Consider the following 22273-nt stretch of genomic DNA (forward strand, 5'->3'; position numbering starts at 1 on the left):
GGGCCGGGCCCCAATCCGCCGTCCTCTGTTCGCGGTGCCTCGGCGCGGGGCCGCCCGCTGCGGGGTGGGAGCGCGGGAGGCGGCGGTGTTGCCTTCGGGCCGGGCCGCCCCTGGCGGAGGGCGCCGGGTGAGCGCCGCTTTGTGCTGTTTCGCTGCAGGGAAGATGGCCTCGCGGCGGATCACGCGGGAGACGTTCGATGCTGTGGTGCAGGACAAAGTTAAGAGGTATCGCGTGGACAGGGGCGATGCTCTGGAAGAGACGATGCATCATTTCAAAGGTAACGGGAGCCGGCGGGGCTCGGCGGCTGTCCGCGCGTTTCCCTGAAGCACTGAGCAGCGCTGCTGGTTTTCCGTATCTGCCCTCGTTTTAGGGGCTGCTCGCTCGGCGTGGCCGTCGCTGTTTTAACGTGGAGTGCAAATTCCGGGCAAAACCCGGATTTCAGACAAAGGAATTCTGCCTGTGCTGCGTGAGCGGGTCCGATTTCAGGACGGCTCTGCTCGGGCCGGGTAGCGGTGCCTTCGCAGCCCTGGAGCCTTTGTATTTCGTGTGGGTTTTAGAAGGAAAGCTAAAAGCAGGGCATTCATGTGAAGGGAGACAAAACGCGCGTGTTCTTCTGTCTTCTGAAGTTCCTGTTTAAAAGGTCCAGAAAAATGGCGTGGGTTCCATTTGCAGGAGGCAGGGTGCTTTAAAATGACATCTCTTCTGCTTAAGTTGTCATCTTAAAAAGAAAATAATGAAATTAAGCACTTAGTTTCTTGAAGCATCTTTTGCCTTCTGAACTTAAGTACTAGAATGGGGATCCCTGGATCCTGTACAGGAAATTCCAGTATTTCTGACTTTCTTGTCATCCTAGATGACTGTGTGAGTTTGCAGCAGATGTGACCTGCTGTTCAGCCGTGGGATCTGGACACTGGCTGTGAGAACAGCGTGTGCATGCTTCTGACTTCTTGCATCAGAGGAATCTCTGTGGAAACGTTATGTACACGACATTGAAATCCTTCTAGACAGAAAGTAGCGAGCAAGAGGAAAAGAAGCTTTATGGCAGAACTTGTGTTTCAGATTTAATAAACTGCTTTGTAATGTGTACGTAGGCTTTTTTAGTCATCCAGTGCTTTTTGCTGTTGTGAATTGGTTAATCTATACAGGAAGACACACGTGGTGCATCAGTGTGTTTATATTTTTGTCATTGCAGCTCATTCAAGGCCAGTCCCAAGACCTAGATATGAAGACAGTTTTCATGACGACGGGAGATATGACGAAGCCCAGCATCATTCACACGATGACTGGACTGAGAACCCCAGAGACGAGTATCCAGGACCTTCTTACAGATCTGCAAGCCCTCTCATAAGGAAAGCTAACTACTACCACGAACAGTTTGGCCACCCAGCGTCTCGTGACCGGGAGTTTGGCCACCTAGCATCTCGTGACCGGGAGTACGGGCATCCAGCTGCGCGGGACCGGGAGTATGGGCGCCCAGCATCTCGTGACCGGGAATACGGGCGCCCGGCTCCTCGTGGCCGGGAATATGGGCACCCGCTGCCTCGCGACCGGGAGTACGGGAGCCTGGCTTCTCATGATCAGGACTACGGACATCCTGACTCTTGGGAAGCTGCTGGACCACACGAAACTGACTTTAGTTCTTCAGATATTTTAGGTGATTTTAGATCACCGGGACTCATGGAAGATGAATATGGCAACATGGAAAATCAGGAGTATGATGTAGACTTTGGAATTCAATCTGACACCGAGTTCCGACCCCCAGTACAGAGGGGCAGTGTCGGCAGGGGAAGAGCCCTGCGAGGAAAGCGTATTGCAAGGGGCACCGCTAAAGTTAAGCTGTTCAAAGGAGACATCAAAACTCCCCTAAAGAAATGGAACGTTAAAAAACCGCAGCCAGGCCCTGATCAGAAGCCAACTGTGCAACCTGATCAAATGCCAGACACTGCTGACCGACCTAACCAGAGGCCGGTGGCCGTCCAGCGCCCTAATCAGAAGCTGCCCCCACGACCTAATCAGAGGCCGGCTATAGCAACCCCAGGACCTCTTCTCAGGCTCCCAAAGCCCGCACATGTTTTCAGAAATCTCAATTTTGACCTTGTGGACAAGTCTGACATTTTTTCAACGTTTGGAATACAGATCATAAAGTGGGCTGGATTTCACACAATAAAAAATGATGCGGAATTTTCCCGACTCTTTGGAGCTCTCTTTGAGCTGGAGACAGAAACCTGTGCAAAAATGCTCGCTTCGTTCAAATGCTCCTTAAAGCCAGAACACAGAGATTATTGCTTCTTTACTATCAAGAGTTTACAACATGCTGCTTTGAAAACTCCCAAGGTGGACAATGAGTTTCTAAATATGCTGTTGGACAAGGGTGCTGTGAAAACAAAGAACTGCTTCTTTGAAATAATAAAGCCTTTTGATAAATACATAATGAGGCTGCAAGACCGCCTGCTAAAAGGTGTTACGCCTCTGCTCATGGCCTGCAATGCTTATGAATTAAGCATTAAGACAAGCGGTTTTGGTAACCCCAGAGAAATGGCGAGTGCTTTTGAGACCACTGTTTCTCTTTGTCGTAAGTCTTTAGCACTTCTGGGTCAGACCTTTGCATTAGCATCTGTTTTCAGGCAAGAGAAAATACTTGAAGCTGTTGGGCTCCAGGAGATGGCTCCAGCACCAACGCTGTTCCCAAACTTCGATGATTCGACGCTGTTTGGAAGAGAGTACATCGAAAACTTGAAGGCTTGGTTGGAGAAAAGTGGGTATCCAATTCAGATGAAAAAAACTGAGGCAGAGTCCACAGTCCAGCTTAAAAAACCCTCTCCTGACACAAAAGTTAAAAGTGAGTGAATCATTGTGAGATTCTTTGCAGTATGTCATTTCTTTATTTGTCAGTAGTATTTTGTCTTGTTGCTGCAGCTTTACTAGTTCAAGAATTCCAAATTGTGGGAATTCCGTGCAGATCACTGGCAGTGCTGAGGCAGGTAACGCTATCTGTTGTAGCTGTTGCTTTCAGCTCTGTGCCAGCTTGTCCAGGTGAAAGCATGTCTCCTTCCTCCCCTCTCCCACACGTGTGTGCTTCACATCCAGGGTTTTCACCTGTGCAGTTCACAACCTCAGCTGCCCTACCCACCAACTTCTCACCTTGGGGATGGAGAGGCTGGGACCACGTCTGTAGCTGGCTGTGTTATGGAATAAGCATTTGCATAGAAGTCAGAGATGTTACCTTCACAGTTTTATCAGCTGCAGGCATGTGTCTTTAAAGTTGTTGCTATGACTGCATTTTATTTTTTCCTACAGTCCCACAGCGAGCTGATCGGAAAATTGTAGAAACGATTGACCAGCTCGTGAATAGCATTGTTTCAGGAACCTTGTCTGCCAAAGAGAGAAATGCTCAAAAGAACTGTCCTGAATATTGGTAGGTGTGATTGAACACTATGCCCTAATACTGCCTTGCTCTGCTCCACTGAAGGTGTTTGGAATAGGTTTTGTTAAATTCGGTATTTCATTCACTGGATGTAAGATCAAAGCCTATAGCATATGGAGCTAGGCTGTTTCAAAATGTTTCTGCAGCCACTTGTACTTCCTGGTCTCCCTGGATATTGTCCTCTTGCTTTTGTTTTAGCAGATCACGTTCGTTTTGATCTGTCAGTAATTACTATACCAACCCAAATACATGAGGTTCAAATCAATTTACACGTACAAGGTGAAATTAGTAAATAAATGCCGTTTATATATAGTAATGTAACAGACTTATGGGTGTAGTGTTCTACAGATAATGTTGGAAAACTTAAAGCTGAGGCATTTCCAAGTATGATGATCTTTTAATATGACAGTATCTCTCTATGTGTGAATTGCAGCATAGCTGATTAATTACTAGCCAAATGGTTTATGTCAAAACCCTCCATCATTTATTTGCTTGGCCTACTTTACTTACTGCTTTAGAGATGGAGTTACCTTAGTGGCTCCAGTATAACCCTGGGAAAAAAAGATCAATTGCTACTAAGTTTCTGATGTGAGAATTTGAGATGAGTTGTGCTTTTGGCTTAGGCTTTTGTTTTATGTATATGATTTTATTTAGGTTCTTGTCTGATGAAGATAGTCTAGAATACAAATATTACAGACTGAAGTTGTCAGAGATGCAAAGACAGACATCGTCAGGAAAGGAAGCAGGTGGTGAGGGCAGAACACTAGAAGAATCTGCAACAGAATCAGTCAGGGCCATGTTGTATGCCAGGAAAGTCGCAAGTATTAAGAGAAGGCTATTCAAAAGGAAAAGGATTGGAATTATTGCACAACGTGGAATTCGAGGAAGGAAGGTGAGGAGAGCGACCATAGGGACGCAGACTTTGCTTTCAGCTGGTACAGTGCTGAAACACCAAGAGAAGCATCTTCAAGGTTCAGTGCAATCAGAGCCTTCTGTATCAGAAGCCAACGCGTCTGAGAAGAATTCTTCTCTTGATGCAACCTCATCCTCACAGTGTGGCACCAGTTCAGAGGTCCCTCTGCCATCAGAAGAAAGGATAGATTCAGAGGAGTTGTCGGCACCGTCTGAACTTTTCCCATCGTTGCCCTGTCAGTTTCCTGATGGTAAGTGGCAATTCAAGATTAGAATTTAAATAGTAAATTATCTGGGAAAAGACCTTCTTAGAATGTTCCGCTGGAAGTTCTAGTGATTGTTTGTTCTGCTAAAGTAGATCGTTCTGAACTGTATTGACCTTCCAGCAATGTAGGTTTTGTATGAAGCTGTGGATAATGAGCATTCTGTTTCCTGCAGTGGATGCTAAAACGATGGAAACTGCTGAGAAGCTTGCCAAGTTTGTTGCTCAGGTAGGACCAGAAATTGAGCAGTTCAGCATAGACAACAGTGCAGATAATCCAGACCTTTGGTGAGTAACCTGTACATTTATCTGTGTAAATTGGCCAAAAAGAAAAATTAAAATCTATCTGAACAATTATTAAAGTGAGATTGCCTTTTTTTTTTTTTTTGCTTTTTGAGATGCGTGCTTCTATTCAGCATGTTAAGGGATGAAGGATTTTGAGCAATACTCCTGTCCTATTTAGCACCTGTATTAATGGTGCATATCTGAAATAACTAAGAAAAATATCTTTCCAAAATATACACACATACTGAAATATGTACTCTTGTAATATCCTAAGTGATCTGCCTGCATCTTGAAATAGTGTTCTGCCAAAGTATTTTAAATTGTTCTTTTTTCTTTTAAATGAGGCTTTGCTTACAGTGGCTCAAGTGCTCTAGTGTAAATTAGTGCAGGTGCTTCACTTCTGGTTGTACTCTGCCAACAACAGCGGAGCCCTGTGGTCCCTTCTGTCTCCCTCAGAATCAATAAACCTATTTGTAAATGCACCACGTGACTGGAACTTGGAGGAGCTGGATCCTTTTTCGGGGTTTGCTGCTTCCCCTCTGTGTGATGTGAAGGCAGATTTTTGTCTTAGTTTGTCCATCTACATAATGAAGATCACTGCGCTGAATTCTTCACAGCACAGTTCAGGAGCTGCACTCTTTAAGAATTAAGGAGAGTGATTGCTGTAATTAGCACGTGTAGGGGAATTGGACAGTTCTTCAAAAACATGCCTGGAATGACCATTCAGAAAGTGAATAAGAGATTTATTTGAAGTGTCTTTCTTCCAGATAAGAAAATGTTCCTGATGCTATTTTCACTGCAATCTTTTTGTCCAGGTTTCTACAGGATCGAAACAGTTCTGCTTTCAAGTTTTACCGAATGAAGGTCTACGAGTTGTGTCCATCTATTAACTTCAGTGACGTGAAAGAAGCAACTGATGCTGGGGAAGATGCTAAACCTGAAGAGAGAAACTTGGATATTTCCGAGGAGGAGGAGGAAGAGGAGGAAGAAGAGGAGGAAGACAACGAGGAGGAAATGGAGTTTGAGGAGGATGTTTCCCGACCTTTGGAAGAAATGGAGCAAGCTGAGGAGGGAGAAGATGATGATATCTCAGCAGGTAGAAGTGTGGAAAACCTTGCTGAAGAGACGATTTCCAAAACAGGAGAGGAAATTTCAACAGGTGAAACGCAGCTGGCTACGTCATCTGATGATGCTACGCCCAATCTGTCAACACAGGCATCAGCTCCTGCTCCTGGAACCCTATTTCCCCGCAAACGCATCAGCAGCAAGTCTCTGAAAGTTGGTATGATTCCTGCATCTAAAAGGATATGCCTCATAGAAGAACCGAAAGGTGAGTGGTAACTTGTAAGGTGTTCTGAACGTATCGGCGCAGAGCTTGTGTATTGTATGTACCTTATTACTGATTGTCGTTGAAAGAATTACATTTATTTAAGACAAAAATGAACAGTTTTCACTTCAGATGACAAAGGCAAAGCAGAGTAAATGGTGTAACAGGTTCTGTATTATGGCACGATAGCAAAGTTTGCTTCTAGATTGAGGTTACCTGCATCAAACATCATTCCTCAGGTATCCTCCTGAGTATGTGTGAGTGCTGCCTTCTCTCTGCAGCTTAAAGAAAAAACACGGGCGTCATTTTTGCAGGTTTCGGTTCATCAGCGCGTGACAGGTTTGACAGACGGAAATGCAGCACTGAGCACACTTTGAATGTCTGACTATTCAAAATACATTTAGACTTCGGATTGGCCTGTCAAACTCTGCCTGTGCAGCTACAGTGGCAGAGGGGGGTCGTGATATTCTGAGAATTGAGAGATAAGTGGCTTAAAACTGATCATCTGTGCGTTACAGCTACTTTAAGAAATGTCTTTTCTCTGTGTAATGATTTTTATTGGTGAAGGTTGTCATTTGTGATATGAAAATGATATAAAATAACCTCCTTAAGTCCAGAAGTGAGTGATTTGAAGTCCTGAATGTATTCATCAGTGTATTGTTGCTGGCAAGATACGTCCAAAACTGAACACATGAGCGCACTTCGTTCTCTTTTTTTGGTAACTGAGGTGGGGTGTGTGAACTGTCTTACTGTTTGCTTTGGTTTCATTCTGATATTTCTTGATGATTCTGATACTAGGCCAAGATACTGAGCTGGACTCCCACTTGATGGTGTGCTTTTTGAGTTCTGTATTAAAATGTGGCTTTCTTTACAGCTGATTCTTGTCTTTGGTTTGACTTGCAGTTCATGAACCTGTCAGAATTGCTTATGATAGGCCTCGTGGCTGCCCCGTTACAAAGAAGAAGAAGGTAAAGAACGCTTCTGGTTTGCCATTTTGTCCTGAGAACCCGAAAATCAGCTGACTCTAGAGGAGACAGCCTCTGAAAACGAAACATTTTATGATTAAAAGACTATTGAACAGCTGTGTGGTAATCTGTGAAAAAATGAAAGAAACACAGCAATGCTCTCCTTTCTGGAAAATGTTGTTATTGTTCAAAATTGAAAAACAGCAGCAGCTTTTTGGTTGCTGCAGTACTAGGGATTCAGTCATCAGATCATCTAGCGCTACTAAAAAACATAACTACCTTTTAAAATATGAAACTGTACTCTATCTTAACAATGTAATGAAGCAGTTTCAGAACCCGAAATGTACTTGCTAATTTATTTATTTTTTGTAAGCTAGCCAGACACCTATTTACTCTTAAATAGGCTTTTTCTGTGTGGCTTCAGGAAGTATCTTTGTTTTCTGCTTTTTTCCTCTCCACAGAAACCAAAAGATTTAGAATTTTCACACAAGAAACTGACAAACAGAAACGTAGGTTTCCAGATGCTTCAGAAGATGGGCTGGCAAGAAGGGCACGGCCTGGGTACACGAGGAAAAGGAATCAGAGAGCCTGTAAAAGTGTATGTAATGGGAACAAACTACAGAAATCTGACAGCTGTGGAACAGGCTGGGATTCTAGTAGTAACTATTTCTATCTTAACCCTCCTTGATGTGGCCAGTTCCGTGTTTTGTTTCCTTCTTGATGTGGTCTTTGGCCTCAGCAAAGTAGAGCGTGGGGACTTCACGCGTTTTTCTGGGCAGGCTGAGCACAGTCTGCTCTGGAAGTTGGCTGTTCCTTGCTGTGCAGTTTGACATCACTGAAGTTGCAGTGTGAACGCTGCAGCGCGTGGACGCTTTCTAAAGATATATGGGTGCCCTTATTATTCAGGAGATGTTTTTGTTTGGTGTATTTAGTTTTGTTTTTTTTTTTAATACCTACTGTCTTGGGGATCTCCTTGCCAACATGCTAGGTACGTAAGATATAAATAGACTTTGGGAATATCATACACAGTACTCCCTAAGTTTAGGCAACAAAATTGTTTTCACTGTAAATATGTGATTCATTCCACTGCATGCTGAAAGAGGTAAGTGCATCTGCCAGAAGGTAAGTGTGCTTTTTACTTTAACATGTACTTCTGTTTTTGAATCTTCACTTTGTCTTTTAAAGTTGTTGCATCCTGTGTCTATTGCTGGAGAATGGATATCAACTCCCTGACTGAATAATGAGGCAGAATCAATTTATTTGCCTCTGAACCCATATGCCAAGCTTTCCAATCCATACATGTAATTTGTGGGTTAACATTCTTTTCACGCCTTTGACAGTACTGCTCATTTTAGTTGGTGTCATACTTCCAGCTGTTTGCTTTCTCTTTTTGTTATGGTTCCCTGTGGTCCAGTGGCCATTACTGTATTTTTTCCATTGATCTTTCATCTGCAGCACGGGGACAGTGAGAAAGCAGCTTACCTCTCCTCCAGATCTCTTGTGCTCACAAGTGTTAGAACCTTGGGTTCTTAACCTCAAGACTTGTTGGGACCAAATATGAGTAACATTTTCATTTCTGTAGCTCCTGGCACAAGTCTTGCTGCACAGCTAATAATAAGCTATTTAATTGTATTTGGTCTGACAGTTAGCCCCTGTTCTAGAATTTTCTGTCCATCTTAAGGACTGCATTTTTAGTATGTGAAAATACTGTTTTTCCAGTTTGAGTCCATTACTTTATCACTCTTGGGAAGACGTGCAGAGTAGTGAAGGTTTGTTTTTCTTACAAAAACTTGTTGATCTTTCTGTAAAGTAGAGGTAAGTCCATATATTGATTGTTTTCATGGTGTCCACCTCTCTTTACTTTCCAGTCAAAGTCATTCTTTGGAAAATACTTTAAGATGATCTCAATAGGAATGAAACCAGTGCAACTTAACACTTTACTTTCCTGTTGCTTTGTTGCAGTGCAGGGTGTTTGGTTTTTTGTTCCGTGTAGTTAACCTGTAGCCTCCACCCTTACCTCACCTTTCAAAGCTACTGACTCTTCTACTGATGACTTGTTTAAGTCTGCATGCTGTCTCATCTTCTCTTAGCAAAAGGTGATGGATTAGTAATGGTAGACGCTCCAATTCTAGCTTATCTCAAACAATGTATATCTAAAAGTAATATATTCAGTTATATCAGTTGTCTCACAGTGGAACTCGAGGCTCTTTTTTATTGGAGAAGCTTAAGGCTTTTCTTTGAAAGGCTGCTAGGACAACTCATATTTTTGTTACTGTCAAAGGAACATGAATTGAGCGGTGGCCCCTCAAGGAAATGATGGCTACAAATGCTTTGATTGGAGTTTCATACCAATCTTAAGTTACTCTCCACTGCCTTGAGAACTTGGTTGCCACAGCTATGCATTTGACCAGTTCAGAAGAAAAAACAGTATCCAGGATTTGTAATGTCGACTGTAAAGTTGAATTAGCTTGTTAGAGTCTGTGAATATTCTCCTATAATTGCACAACAACCTGCTTGGCTCAAATGGTCCTGTTATTACAGGATTTAGATAAGAACCATTTTTCCTTATTCTATTTAAGGTTCTCAGATTGATTTTAGTACATGGGTCAAAAAGTTTTCCCAACTTCATGTAATGAAATCTTTAATAGGTAATTGTAACATGATGAACCCAGAGGATAAAGCTGGCACAGAGGATCATTCCTGTGGCAGAATTTTCCTTAATCTTAGCTGTGTAATGTCAATGTTCTATGCACAAACCTGGAGAAAGATGTTTTTGTTAACTGTTTGTATCTGCTCATTCTTGCGGGTCATCCACTCCCATCTACTTCCAGGATAGAAAGCTGTTTTGATAGTGTTGAGGCCTGCCTGCTTCTGTTGTCATGTTTGGGTGAAGAGAGATAAGTTAACTTACATATATGTATCTTTAGCTTGCTTTGGGTACTAGAACTCTCAAGCAAGCAGCATTACGTTCCCTTGGTAAAAATGTCATCGTTCACCCAGAGTTACGTGGTGTTTCCTACTTACTCCTCAAAGTCCCTAACTTCTGCCACTTTTGAAATGTAAGAAACAAGGCGATTTTTGCCATCCTTTCAACGGAGGATCTTATCTACTCTGAATAAAGTGGTTAATGCAGCAGTTCATGTAAGAATTGGATCTGTTAGATAACGCTATCTTCACCATTCCCTCAGTATCATGGGAGTGTTTTCTTCTAGTGGGTGTTTGCATGTGTGATGGGAGGTGGGAACTGTTTAATAGTTGATGTCAGGCCGAGTCTCTGCTCCCTTAAATGAAGCAGTTACTTTTCCCTCAGGTTGTGTCTGTTGGAAGGTATTGTTTAGATCTCTTCTGCACATTGTCAAATGTAACAGGAACAGTATGTTCTAACTATTCATTTTACTCCCTAGGGGTGCTACCTCTGCAGGGGAGGGCTTGGGTGTTGCAGGGGAAGAAAATAAAGAAGATGCATTTGATGTTTTCCGTCAAAGAATGATACAAATGTACAGGCAGAAAAGAGCAAGTAAATAGGTATGTGCAATGGACAAGTCTGGTTTGTGAATTCCTGCAAACATTAAAATACCAGGTTTTTGAAGTCTTCTTTTGCCAAGAAAATATTGTTTCCATGAGTATATCTGGCTTCTTAGCGTTTCATGAAAACTCAGACCTACCTTGAACTGCTGAATTACCCCAAATCTTACTTTCTAGGTGTGACATAAGAGACTCGCTCGTTAGAAAGTGCACGGATATGCAAAGGCTGCTGTGTGAAAGTCTTCGGCAGAGTGTGCCAGTATGAAGAACGCTCTGTTCTAGAATAGTGGATTCGAACACTTACGTATTAATTTTTTTTCTTCCAAGATTAAAGTTAGTCTTGTATTTAATAGTGCAAGCTAACAAGTTGGATGCCCTCTTCTGAGGGAGAAACAACTGTTTTTGTTCTCGGAAGTGCCACTTTACCTCGGTCTTTGGCCAAGTTTGCCTGTTTTGCAACGAGGCGGCTTACTACCAAGAGAAAAAGCAACATTGCCATTACGACTAGCCTGCTTTGGCTCCGTTCCTTTTGGAAGCCAAGAACCTTCTCAAATTAAAAACTTATTACAAGGCAGTTCAGTTTATACTTCACTACATTTTGTTGATGGGCTAATCTTCTCATCTGCTTTTCGAGTCTGCATAAAGCAGTTTCCTTTCCTCCACACACCAGTTTCAAGAAGAATCTCTACCCACCTGCTTATTTTATATAGGATTCTATACTTGAAGTATAGGATGAATAAGTGAGTTCATCTGAGTCTGAGAACACTAAAATCTTCCTTGAAAACATTGGCTGCAAAGGTTTTCCATTGCAGCAAGCAAGCAGTACATGTTTTACGTGTACTTTTTGATTTTACACAAGCTTGCAGCTCTTGTTCAACAAATTCTTGAATAATATCTTTCCTTCTCAAGGAAGTGTAAGCCGTGACGAGGTGTGATTTGTGTGTTTGCAGAAAATACTGAAGAAAATACTTGGAAATCAAATAAAAGTCATCTGGAAGTGGATCATCAGTTTTGTAAGACCATCAGTTTAGAGAGTAATTTCTGTTTCTATTAAATATTGGCTTTGTGGAAGTTCTTTCATTGAAAAATCCCATGAAATGAGACAGAAAGCTTGTAATTCCTGAGGGACTATTTCAGAATTTACTGAGAGAGAAGACTGGATTAATCTACTCTGCTTCAACAAAAAGCAGTTCCTAACTTCTTGGTGAAGATATGAAAGATTTAGCAGTGTTACCACAAATAAACGTTCCAAGTCTGATCATCCATTTTTTCAGACAAGCACATCAACAAGAGCTCTGTGACTGGATTACTGAAAGTGGCAGAATGTAATGCACCTTTTTAGCATACTTCTCCATCTTTACCTTCCTAAAATTATTTAAAGTCTTCACTTGAATGTTACAGTACCAAAACCTACTTCACTGAAGTTCTCTTTAAAGAGTTTATCTTGAGCTGACGCATGTTTTGCTTATTAGGAGTCAGTGCTGTCTTGCTGATGTTTTCATCCTGCATCGTGCTTCTTTACAGAGCAAAGAGCTTGTGCACTCCACCGTAGTGTGGCAGCATCTCAAGCTCCTAACTGACAAATACACAAGAAAATGTGCTCTTCAGTTATAAACTTGCCTGTGCCTGCTGTTTAAAGAACAACATTATATTCTCTCCATTAAAAACCCTGCTGGTTGAAAGGGAGTGTATTGGTTTTCATTCTATAGCAACAAACTTTTTCTGGCTTGTAACAACCATCATCAATGCAAGTTTTTTCCTTATGGTATGGGTTTGTGAAACTAAAAGAAACAATGTTATGTTGTGGTGTAATTTTCTGATCACTGTTTTAGTTGCTTTGAAGCACACTGATTGCTAAATAAAACCATAATGGCAGGTATAGAAAAATACCACACTGCTAGTTCTGTTTTTCCATGAACATCACTTGTCTTCACCTTTACGTTAACAAGAAGCTGAAGCATGAAGACCGTAAATACAAATAAGTTTACCTGGTTATCACATTTGATTAAGACATTTGATGAGCTAGAGATTTCCTGTAGGCTTTGCTTTACTTGGAGATGCTTTAAATTCATAAATGTTTTGTAGCTACTTTAAAGGTCATCAGTTATGGTATTTGGCAGTACCTGTTAAGTTCCCAGTTGGGTGTATTCCTCACTGCCTCTCTTCTGTGGCTGGTTAGCAGTTATGTAATGTAAAACTTAGCCTATCGAAAAGGAGAGTTAATCAATCACTGTCTGTTTTACAGTGACAGTCTGGAACAAATGTTGTTGACTTCTGAATTATTTCTCAAAAGGGATTAGTTTTTCTCTTAGTTTCATTGATGAAGCTGCCAGTTCTGCTGTTCACAATTTTTATTTCCTTGCAAACTTCCAGTTAACGTCTTCTTTAACATTTACATTTTGGTAGCGTTCTTGATTATATGTTGCACTACTTGCAGAAAGGCACAAGGCAGTGTAGTTTGAAATCCAGTCTCTCACCTGTATCAGCATTCTGCGCTGCTCTGATTTAACCTGAGTTTGGGTGTAGTACCATTTGGGGTGCCTTTGCTAAACACCTACTTGCCCAATCTGGGAAAACTCTTGGTATCCAGATTGGAAAATGGTACCTTCCTTTCAGATTGCAGTTCAATTTAGAGTGTAATGCTGTCTTGAAACTAAACGTGAACATTGGGAAAATCTTAATCTGCTACTCTGGATGGCTGTAGTCATAGTATGGTCTATCTTTCTTGTGCCAAACTTTAATTTTGGACAAGATATCAACAGAGCAGTATTGGTGCTTATATTCCAGTGTTGCTCTCACGTGAGTTACTATTTGCCACTTCTATCTTGTGTTACCAAGAGATGACCTTAACGCTCCTTTTGCAAAAGGAATTTCCTTTTATTTTGACCTGCTTTTGCAGGCAGCTCTGATTTGAAAATTTAAATATGTACATATGAAACGTTTGTTATGCAGATACATTGCCTTGTTGAAAGTTTACTAGCTTCTTTTCTGTTATTTTAGTTCCAGGCTCTCTTCCATGAAGACTGCAAGCTTCAGTGAACATTTTAACTAACTTCAGTGGTGTGTCTACTGTCTTTTGTTTGGTTTTTTTGTTGTTTTGTTTTGTTTTATTTTTTGGTTGGTTGTTTTTGTTTTGCCATTAATCTTGCAGAGCAATTTGCTAGTTTCTGTTCTGTGCAAATTGGCAGTAGTGTTTAGCTAGTAACGTTAGATGCTTATGTTATTGGGTAACTGACATTTCCTTTCAGTGTAAGTAAAGCTGTTAGCATTGTTAATCTTTTAATATCTGCAATAAATGTAGAACTAAACACTATATAGTTTAAATGTTTTGCTTGTGAGTTTGGCCCTTTGTAAGAGATATGCATCATTTTTGGCACTAACAAGTGGAATTGAGATTATGCAGTGTTATATTAATGTAAAGCAGGATTGTAGTGTGTGAGGGAAGGAAGGTCCCTCTGTTTCTGTGCTGCTAAAAGCTTCTGTTGAGAATAGCCACTAAATCATTTCTTAGTTACTTCTTCACGTGGCTTCCAGTGTATTAAACCCATACACAGCAGTGTTACTCTCCACATGAATGCCAGAACCATTGTGCTCCAGTTAGAATGCCAGAGTTTTACCTTTTATTCACAGTTGTTTCCAATTTTCTTCGTGTACTGACTTTAAGACAGCAAAACCTTCTTTTTGCATATATGTGTGTGGTTTATTGTTGCCTTTAAATTCGAATTCCTTTTTTAGATGAGATATGAGGAGGAAAAATGCAGCAAACTGAAATTTAGCAATTGTGCAGCCACATTCTATTGAGAGGTGAAGTGAAAGTATTTATTTGCTAAGGATATGGGCTCGGTCTCCTGTCCCTTGCTTTTACACTGATGACTATGACAAAATTTACTAGACACGCTCAAGTCCCAGCTCTATCTTTTTCCTCTTTTTCCTCCTTTTCCTTTAAACACTTATTACATGTAAGGACTTGGTTCTAGAAGAAGGGATGTTTGCTCTCATTGGAGATAAATGAGGAGATCGCTATTTTGGGGAGGTGTTTTTAACAGAATAAAAGATCTATAGTCAATAATACACCATTTGGAGTAATTGTGTTGAAATAATATGAATCTTTTTTTTTTTTTTTTTGTCTCTGAGGCTTTCCTTTGGTGTAATATCAGTGACATTTTTCCTATTTATTGTTTGTTTTTTGACAACACTTCATCGTCCTTAGTATGAACACTTCATCTGTGCTGAGATGTTACTTCTCAAAATCAATGTACGGTACTTTTTTTCTATTGATACTCCGTTTTGCTTTAAAGTTCATCTTGATGTATCATGCTCAAAGGAAGTCTGGATTCAGAAATTCAAATGTTATTTCTTTGAATTGTTTTCTATGCTACAAGCAGGTATATTTTCTAATTAAAAATAAATTCTTCAAAGTCCTGTACCATCCTTCTTTCTGCATATCTCACCACTGAGTGGCCAATCACAACCAGACTGTAGATTTGAGCAATAACGAACACCTCAGATAAGAACATGCTCTCAAAGAACAATAGGGTACTTCTGGAATAAATAGTTTTTGTGAACCTTGTCACATAGGTGACTTGCTGAATTGCAGCAAGCCTGGAAAATGTTTGCGTTGTCTGTGGGCAATAAAGTTACTGCTGTTCAAGAAAGCACTGGCACACAGTGTGTTCTCTGAGCTTTTTGTGCCGAATTCCTGTCATTAGAAGGTTGTGCTTATTTCCTCAAAAATTACCTCCTAGGCAAGGCTATGTTCTGAGGGAAAAGTTGGGTTTCGTTAGGTAATAATGTGACAGAAAAGCAGCAAATATAATGCAAGGAAATCTTATTTTTAAACAGCTGCCCACTTGGCAGAAGTTCCTTATAGACTGTTTTCTTCATGAGTTAACGATCTTTACAAGTTTGCAAGACCTCCTTCAGAAAGGGGAGCTGTTGGTGGATAGGAAAGCAGAAGATTGAAAAACCATCTGAAAGGAAAGATAACCGCTAAACGGGCACACAGCATGGACGTGGGAAGAGAACCTGTCAGCTCTGCCTTTGTTTGATGCCGTATCAGTTGCTGTGTGTTAATTACTGATTGGGAGGGTTCTGCACGGTCCTAATTTGCGGTGCTCCCCACACAGAGCAGTTCAGGCTTTATTTTAGTGTTCATCTGGTGATAAAGTGTCAGTCACTGAGAAGATGCAGAGCAGTTTCATGCATATGTAATTTATATATTTTTTCCAAACTCACAGCTTACTCCCATATATAAACAGTGTATAATACTGTATAGTGTAAATAAGGAAGAAGACGAATTGTTTTGTGTGTAATTTGACACAAAAAATGAAAAGCAAGCGCTCCTGCTGACTGTAAGTATGTTGGCCCCAAAACTGCTCGAGAAACCAGCGTCAGGGAAGGCAGAGGCTTAATTAGGGATCGACGATAATGATTTTCTTCGGATTTCCTCACGGTTCCACACACCGCGGAGCGCACCGCACGCGCTCCTTCACGCGGGCCCGCCTTCCCGCCCGCGGGGGCGTCACGTGAGCGCAGCGCGGGTCGCCAACGGGCGCGGGGCTGAGGGAGGGGCCGCCATCTTAGGGGTCCGTGCGCTGAGGGGAGGGGGCTTCGGGAGCTGCCTTGTGGGTTGGTGCGGTTATTCCTTAAGGGACCGTAGGGCGCCGTGGGATGATGTATGGCTGAGGTGGAGATGGAGGAGGCTAACGGGACACCTCTGCCGCGCCGTGGGTGCGGTCCCTTAGGGAAGGGATTGAAGCTGAACGTGCTGTGGGAACCGAGGGTTGGAATTGAGGTTTGTCCAGTGCAGTGCAGGCGAGATGGGATGGTCGCAATCTCATGATGCTGGGAGCAGCCATCCCAGGGGCTACAAACAACGCTGGTCAGAAGAAGTCAGTTCTCAAGGGCTGTGGTCTGTACTGCTGGCCCAGAAAATGCCTCAACCAAGGCGTGGGCAGTATCTGTCTGTGGGCAGTCGCACCCTGGGTTACAGTACAGATTTATTTAATAGCATTCTGAAGTTTCCAACCTGATTTACTAATTTAAAAGTATTTAATTCCCAGAGTTACTTTATTTAGCTTACATCAATATGAGCAGTTTCCTCAGGTGTTGGCGTTTGCCCACAGATGAAAGTGGAAAAAGCAGAGATTCTTTATGAAAAGAGGTGTGGAACCTGGCACTGTGCTTTCTGTAATTGCAGGTGACCACTACTGAGCTCTGATTTTGTTTGGAATTTGCTGGAGTGCTTTAAAGGTGCACTGCTGGAATTTCAGGTGTGAGATACCTGCTTTGGAGGTCTTCAGCAGGACATTTTCAAGAACCGTGAAGAAACTGTCATTATTTAATAACAAGGAATAAAAACTGGGAAGAACATGTTTCTAGTTGAATCTCAGAAAATGAGTGGCACTGCTGTTGTCGTTTGTCTTGTTTTGCAATTGCTGCGAGATGTAAAGCCATCTGTCGGGAGCTGCATTCCTAGAAAAACATTAAAATACCAAAGTAAGTGGAAAGGAGTCATTTGATGAGTAGAAAGAAACATAAAGCAATACTGGGACTTCATTACTTATTAGGGGCAGGGAGGAGTGTTGTTGACTGTTTAGCTCAGTGTTTGTATGTGCACTCATCTGAATGACTGAGGAATGCCCAAATATAATATAATAATAGCATTGTTTATTCGTCCTGTGTTAAATTCTGGAAAGAATATACATACGTTTATCTAAATACTTTGATATTATTTAGAAACTGTTTTGGAAGTACTTAGAAATTTTCCCATTGGTTACTATTTGTTTTCCACCTGGAATTTTTATTATGAAACGCTGAGATTCTAGTGATAACTTGTTTTAAAATAACTTCTACGTTTCTTAGCTGTAAATGTAGAAATGTTTCTGAACGAAGGCTTGTCCAATGTTTCCACTCTCCTTGTGGATGAAGAAACTGATACGCTGTTTGTTGGAGGCAGGGATGTGATATCTGCCCTTGATTTGAATAACATTTCCAGAGAAATTGCCAGGGTAAGTTAAGGACTTGCCTTTATTTTCAACCTTTTTTAAAATTAAAGCAAAACCTTGAGTGTGGTTTTATTTATTTGAACTTAGTATACTGATTTTAAGATACACAGTTTTACATTTCAAGTCTTGAAACTTCATCACTATCATTTGAAGCCTTTTTTAGACCTCTTTCCAGGTTATTTTTACAGCGCCTTGTACTTTACAGAGGTATCTAGAAAAAATGCTTATTTGCCTCAATATGTTCAAGGTTAAGTTTATTTAGATTTTTTTTTTTTTAACACATAATTTTGAGCAAAGTTTTGCAGTATACCAACTAAGCAGTCCCTTTGGCTTGTAGGAACACTGGTTTGCTACACAGGAAAGACAGCTGGAATGTATTCGTAGAGGCAAGGACAAGGTGGGTGAAACCTTAGTTTCCTCCTCTCAGTTATTAGATAAAATCAAAATGATTGCAGTTTTACATTTCTTTTTAATAAAGAACTTAAATCAAGGTCATTTAAGTCTGTTGGGTTCGTTTGCATGCTGCTAAGACAAGAAAGTTTTCACATGCAATCTGCTACGCTGTTTAAATGTGCTCTTTGTTGTTTTGTTTTACTGTTTTAGATACGATGCCAAAACTACATCCTCTTCCTCCATAAGATAAATGACTCTAACCTATATGTTTGTGGAACAAATGCCTATCACCCAGTGTGTGATCACATGGTAATTATATTTGAATGTGGGTTTTACTTGAAGGAACTCGAGTCACACAGCAAATTTTTAAGCACCTTTCTAAGAATATTTCAGATGAAAATTAGAAACTCTCCTAGTTAGTTCTCTCATAACCCCATGAAACACCAAGAAAATATTTTCCCAAATATTATTTCTTTTGCACAAAGTTCACATTTCTATAGTAACGTCTGTGATCGTTTTCCTTTAAGAGCATTTGCGGGTTGTTTCAATTTCTTACTCGGGATCCATGTTTATTTCATCCAATCAAAGTGATTGCTTGCCTCAGCTTATCCATAGGACAAAGATGCGCTTGCAAGGAAGAGCTGAAGAGAGCAGAGGGAAGTGTCCTTTTGAACCAACTCTGAAGTACGCATCCGTTTTTGTAGGTGTGTTTTCACTGACACATGAGCTCAGATACTTACTGTAATTCTCTTTTTGAATATCAACGCATTTGTTCCTTTTGATTTGTCTCTGTATTTTAAAATAAAGTACTTGATGCTTTTAGTTTCCTCCAAACCTTTACAGATGGAGCATTTTACTCGGCTACTTCAAATAATTTCTTGGGAACAGAACCTATAATACTTCGCAGCATGCAAAATCCTGTAAGAACAGAATTTAAAACGTCTTGGCTAAATGGTAAGAAGCTTTTATACGTACTCCAGACACTTGAGCATCTGTTGGTGTATGAACCATCTCTGGAATGTCATGGTATGTTACATTGGTTTTGCAGTGTCCAGAAATGAGATTAAAAAAATTGTGACAGAGAACCACAGTGATAAGACAAGCCACAGCCTCTCTCCATTTAAAACCCAATTTCTTCTTTTAATTTTTTGATAGATTCATAAATGTTTTCACCTCTTTACCTCTACTCTGCAAAAAAAAAAAGTTTAATTAGACTTAAAATTAAGTCGATATCTGCTATTTATGAGTTTTCTTAGTGCTAACTTAAATTGCTTTTTGTATTTATGCGTTTCAGAACCAAGCTTTGTCAACATGGAAATAGTACCTGAAAGTGAGTCTAGTCCAGATGGAGATGATGATAAAATTTATGTGTTCTTCACTGAAACAGCTGTTGAGTTTGAATTCTATGACAAGATTCTGGTGTCCAGAATTGCTCGTATCTGCAAAGTTAGTGTTTGAAATATAAAGACTTTTATTTTTCAGGTGAAGTTTTGTAGTTGAGTGTTTAACACTGTTCTCTATACTGGCTAGCCAAACAAAATTCTGTTCTGTTTTATTTCTGAATTTTCTTCCTCTTTCTTTCGTGCTAGAGCAGAACCAGCTGCTCAGGTTGCATTTGACATGGAAACCTTTTTGTCTATGTCTTTGAACTGAGATTTGTATTGAAAGGAGAGCTGTATATTTTTTTACTACAGCAGTGTTACCAGATGATAATCAGTTTACGTCTGTATTTTATGTGTTTTACAGTGTTGATGTTATTCCTTTACTTAGGGTGATCTTGGTGGAAAACGCTTACTGCAGAGAAGATGGACTTCATTTTTAAAAGCCCGACTTTCCTGTTCCATTCCAGAACTCAACTTCCATTTCAATATCGTTCAGGACGTCTTTTTTCTCAGGAGAGGGAAGTGGCAGGACAGCATATTTTATGGAATTTTTGCCCAACAGTGGTGAGATAGAGGGCTGCATATACTGCTGAGTTTGTGCTGAACTGAGTAAGGGTTCTCACTTAAGTATTAATAGCCTGAGTACAGCCTTCTGGCCTTAACTCAGAACAAGAAGCTATCAGCTGCTTACTCTGCGTGTTTTATTGGACCACGTTTGTTTTTCTTGCAGCATGATCTGACTGAGCAAACATTGTCACCTTCTGAAACAAAACGTTGGTAGTTCCTGGGCCAAGACCATCAATTAAAGACTAACCTAAAGCTTTTACTTAGTTAGATTTTGAGAGTTGTGCTTTCTCCGCTCAGATGGTGGGGTAGTTAAACTAATTATGTTCAAAATTGCATAATTAAATACACAAAGCCCTATATTCTTCTGGTGTACATTGCTGTACAGGAAATAGCTGACATGTCAAGGTGCAGAATTATTCTTCTGTTCCAAAAGCAGTGTCTGTCATGGCCTACTTGTAAATGTAGTGTTCTGTTAAAACAAAAACAGAACTCCAAACTACTTTCATGTTTTAGGATTCACTGACTTTTTCTTACTGCACTAAGACGAAGTGTATCAAACTTTCCATGTCAAAAAATACCAAAGTAGCCATTTTAGGTAGGTAACTTTCATGTTTTATAAAACCATCAGAATTCTCTGAATGCAGTTGATCAGCATTGCATGGTTTAACCTGCCGCTACCTATTTACCTGTGAGTTTATTCTTGCTGGTTATGGCAGGTTCTGTTCTCTGTCCTAAGAGAGGAATTTGCACAGCATTTATTCCTTTGGGTGTGGTAAAGAGAGACTTAGAATTTGAATTCAGACGTGGAACTGAAAGCACACGTGTTTGATCCAGGCACTCCTGAACTTTCAGTCATTTTGAGAAGCGCTGAAAATGGAGGCAAAGAGGAAAAGAATTGTTTCCCAACAAGACAAGTTAAACGGGTTAGGAGAAGAGTTAAGGGTTTATATCAGAAGTGTGGAGCCAAAAGGAGGGGAAACCCATCAAAGTGTTAATTACCTGCAGTACTTGGGCTCATCTAAGATTGTCAGAGGTCCTCGTTTTCTTACCTATTTCAATTTATTAAAGGGTGGCTGTGTGATTTCTAGCAGAAACATATTGAATACAATATTTTATGAATGTCTTTGTTTTATTCCCTTCTTAGGGAATCGTGAAAACTGCAACAGATAAAGAATATTAGGTATTTTTTGACTAATCCTAAAAAAGATACATCTGTGCGTTGTGGAGACTGGGTTATTTTACAGCCTGTCTTTCTTTATACATTATTTCTTTCAGTGTGGTGATCGGGTTATTTTGTAATATTTCTTCCCATATAAAACCTTCTTTTATTTTGTGGGATTTTTTTTTTTCTTCTAAGGGGAAGATTGGACATATCAGCTGTTTGTGCATACAGCATGCCAAGCATTCAGGAAGCCTTCTCCAAAGGAAGCTACAAAGGACCAGTAACTGTGGAACATTCCCACATGAAATGGATGGTTTTTAGAGGAGAGGTGCCAGTTCCACGTCCTGGTGCTGTAAATACAAATCTACTTGTTCCAATTAAAGAATAGTTTCTCTTATCTTTTTTTGGTAGCAAACCATTGGTGCCTGTTTTACTGATATAAACGTTGGGTTTCTAATCAGCAGAGGGCTGCTTTCTCCCTCTGTCATAGGCCACTTTCAGGAAAGCTGCCCTGCAGTTCTGCTCTGCAGGAGCCGTGGGGTTGTTAACTAGTTTGTAGACTGAGGAAAATAGGATTGTTCTTGTTTGAAGTTAAATGGAAATACCAGTGTTTAGGAGGAAATTTAGCGTTTATTATATACCTTGCTGAAACGTAAAAGCAATTGTAATCAATTTTGTTATGTTTTGTTTCTAGTGTATTGATAATTTTGCCCGGAGTATGGGGTATAATACATCTTCTGACTTGCCCGACAAAGTTTTGCAGTTTGCTAGAGATCACCCTCTAATGGATGGTTCTGTAAATCCAATTGGTAACAGGCCAGTGCTACTGAAGAGAAGCTCAAACTATACCAGGATTGTGGTAGACAGAGTCACTGGCCTAGATAAACAGACCTACGATGTTATGTTTCTAGGAACAAGTAAGTGTTTCAATTTTAGGAGAGGATATTATTCATCTTATGTATTTTGTGACAGATTTTTTTTTTTGGACTTCAAAAAAGTAAAAGAATTCATTAGCTTTGTTTGAAGTTTTGCATTCAGAAGCTGTCTTGCTAGTTGAATAT

At 40.5% G+C, this 22273-nt stretch overlaps 2 protein-coding genes across 13 annotated transcripts in view; both read left to right on the forward strand.

Moving 5' to 3' along the window:
• On the forward strand, positions 32 to 15119 carry SUGP2 (SURP and G-patch domain containing 2). Of its 6 annotated transcripts, none has more exons than XM_021378570.1 (10): positions 33 to 278; positions 1194 to 2840; positions 3299 to 3416; positions 4080 to 4588; positions 4776 to 4887; positions 5700 to 6214; positions 7115 to 7179; positions 7638 to 7774; positions 10581 to 10701; positions 10879 to 15119. In XM_021378570.1, exons 1-9 carry the CDS (start codon positions 164 to 166, stop codon positions 10699 to 10701), a joined length of 3339 nt encoding a protein of 1112 aa, XP_021234245.1. In that variant the 5' UTR covers positions 33 to 163; the 3' UTR covers positions 10879 to 15119. The 6 variants fall into 6 exon arrangements, 5 of the variants coding, with proteins under 5 accessions (XP_021234249.1, XP_021234244.1, XP_021234245.1 ...); XM_021378573.1 differs by having other exon boundaries at positions 13702 to 15119; XR_002433012.1 differs by having other exon boundaries at positions 32 to 278; positions 7638 to 10701.
• HOMER3 (homer scaffolding protein 3) overlaps positions 15519 to 22273 on the forward strand; it is a 38564-nt gene continuing 31809 nt past the window's right edge. For 2 of the 7 annotated variants that reach the window (XM_021378577.1, XM_021378580.1), the window contains exons 1-11: positions 15519 to 16286; positions 16901 to 17199; positions 17566 to 17711; positions 18046 to 18105; positions 18312 to 18410; positions 18706 to 18805; positions 18945 to 19055; positions 19396 to 19547; positions 19872 to 20047; positions 21408 to 21564; positions 21907 to 22129. In XM_021378577.1, coding sequence (XP_021234252.1) covers positions 17073 to 17199; positions 17566 to 17711; positions 18046 to 18105; positions 18312 to 18410; positions 18706 to 18805; positions 18945 to 19055; positions 19396 to 19547; positions 19872 to 20047; positions 21408 to 21564; positions 21907 to 22129 — 1351 coding nt within the window. In that variant the 5' untranslated portion in view covers positions 15519 to 16286; positions 16901 to 17072. Of the gene's footprint in view, positions 16496 to 16900; positions 17200 to 17565; positions 17712 to 18045; positions 18106 to 18311; positions 18411 to 18705; positions 20093 to 21407; positions 21565 to 21906; positions 22130 to 22273 lie in introns of those variants that run through there. The other 5 variants (XM_021378578.1, XM_021378579.1, XM_021378582.1 and 2 more) reach the window with 5 other exon arrangements.

This window comes from Numida meleagris, chromosome 27 (assembly GCF_002078875.1).
Source record: "Numida meleagris isolate 19003 breed g44 Domestic line chromosome 27, NumMel1.0, whole genome shotgun sequence".
NCBI classification, from domain to species: Eukaryota; Metazoa; Chordata; class Aves; order Galliformes; family Numididae; genus Numida; species Numida meleagris.

Excerpts from the sequence above, each read along its gene's own strand:
- SUGP2 (XM_021378569.1), top strand. The coding sequence starts at position 164 with ATGGCCTCGCGGCGGATCACGCGGGAGACGTTCGATGCTGTGGTGCAG. Across the intron at positions 4,589-4,775 it reads GCCCTGTCAGTTTCCTGATG|TGGATGCTAAAACGATGGAA; the intron begins GTAAGTGGCAAT and ends TGTTTCCTGCAG. Across the intron at positions 7,180-7,637 it reads CCGTTACAAAGAAGAAGAAG|AAACCAAAAGATTTAGAATT; the intron begins GTAAAGAACGCT and ends TCCTCTCCACAG.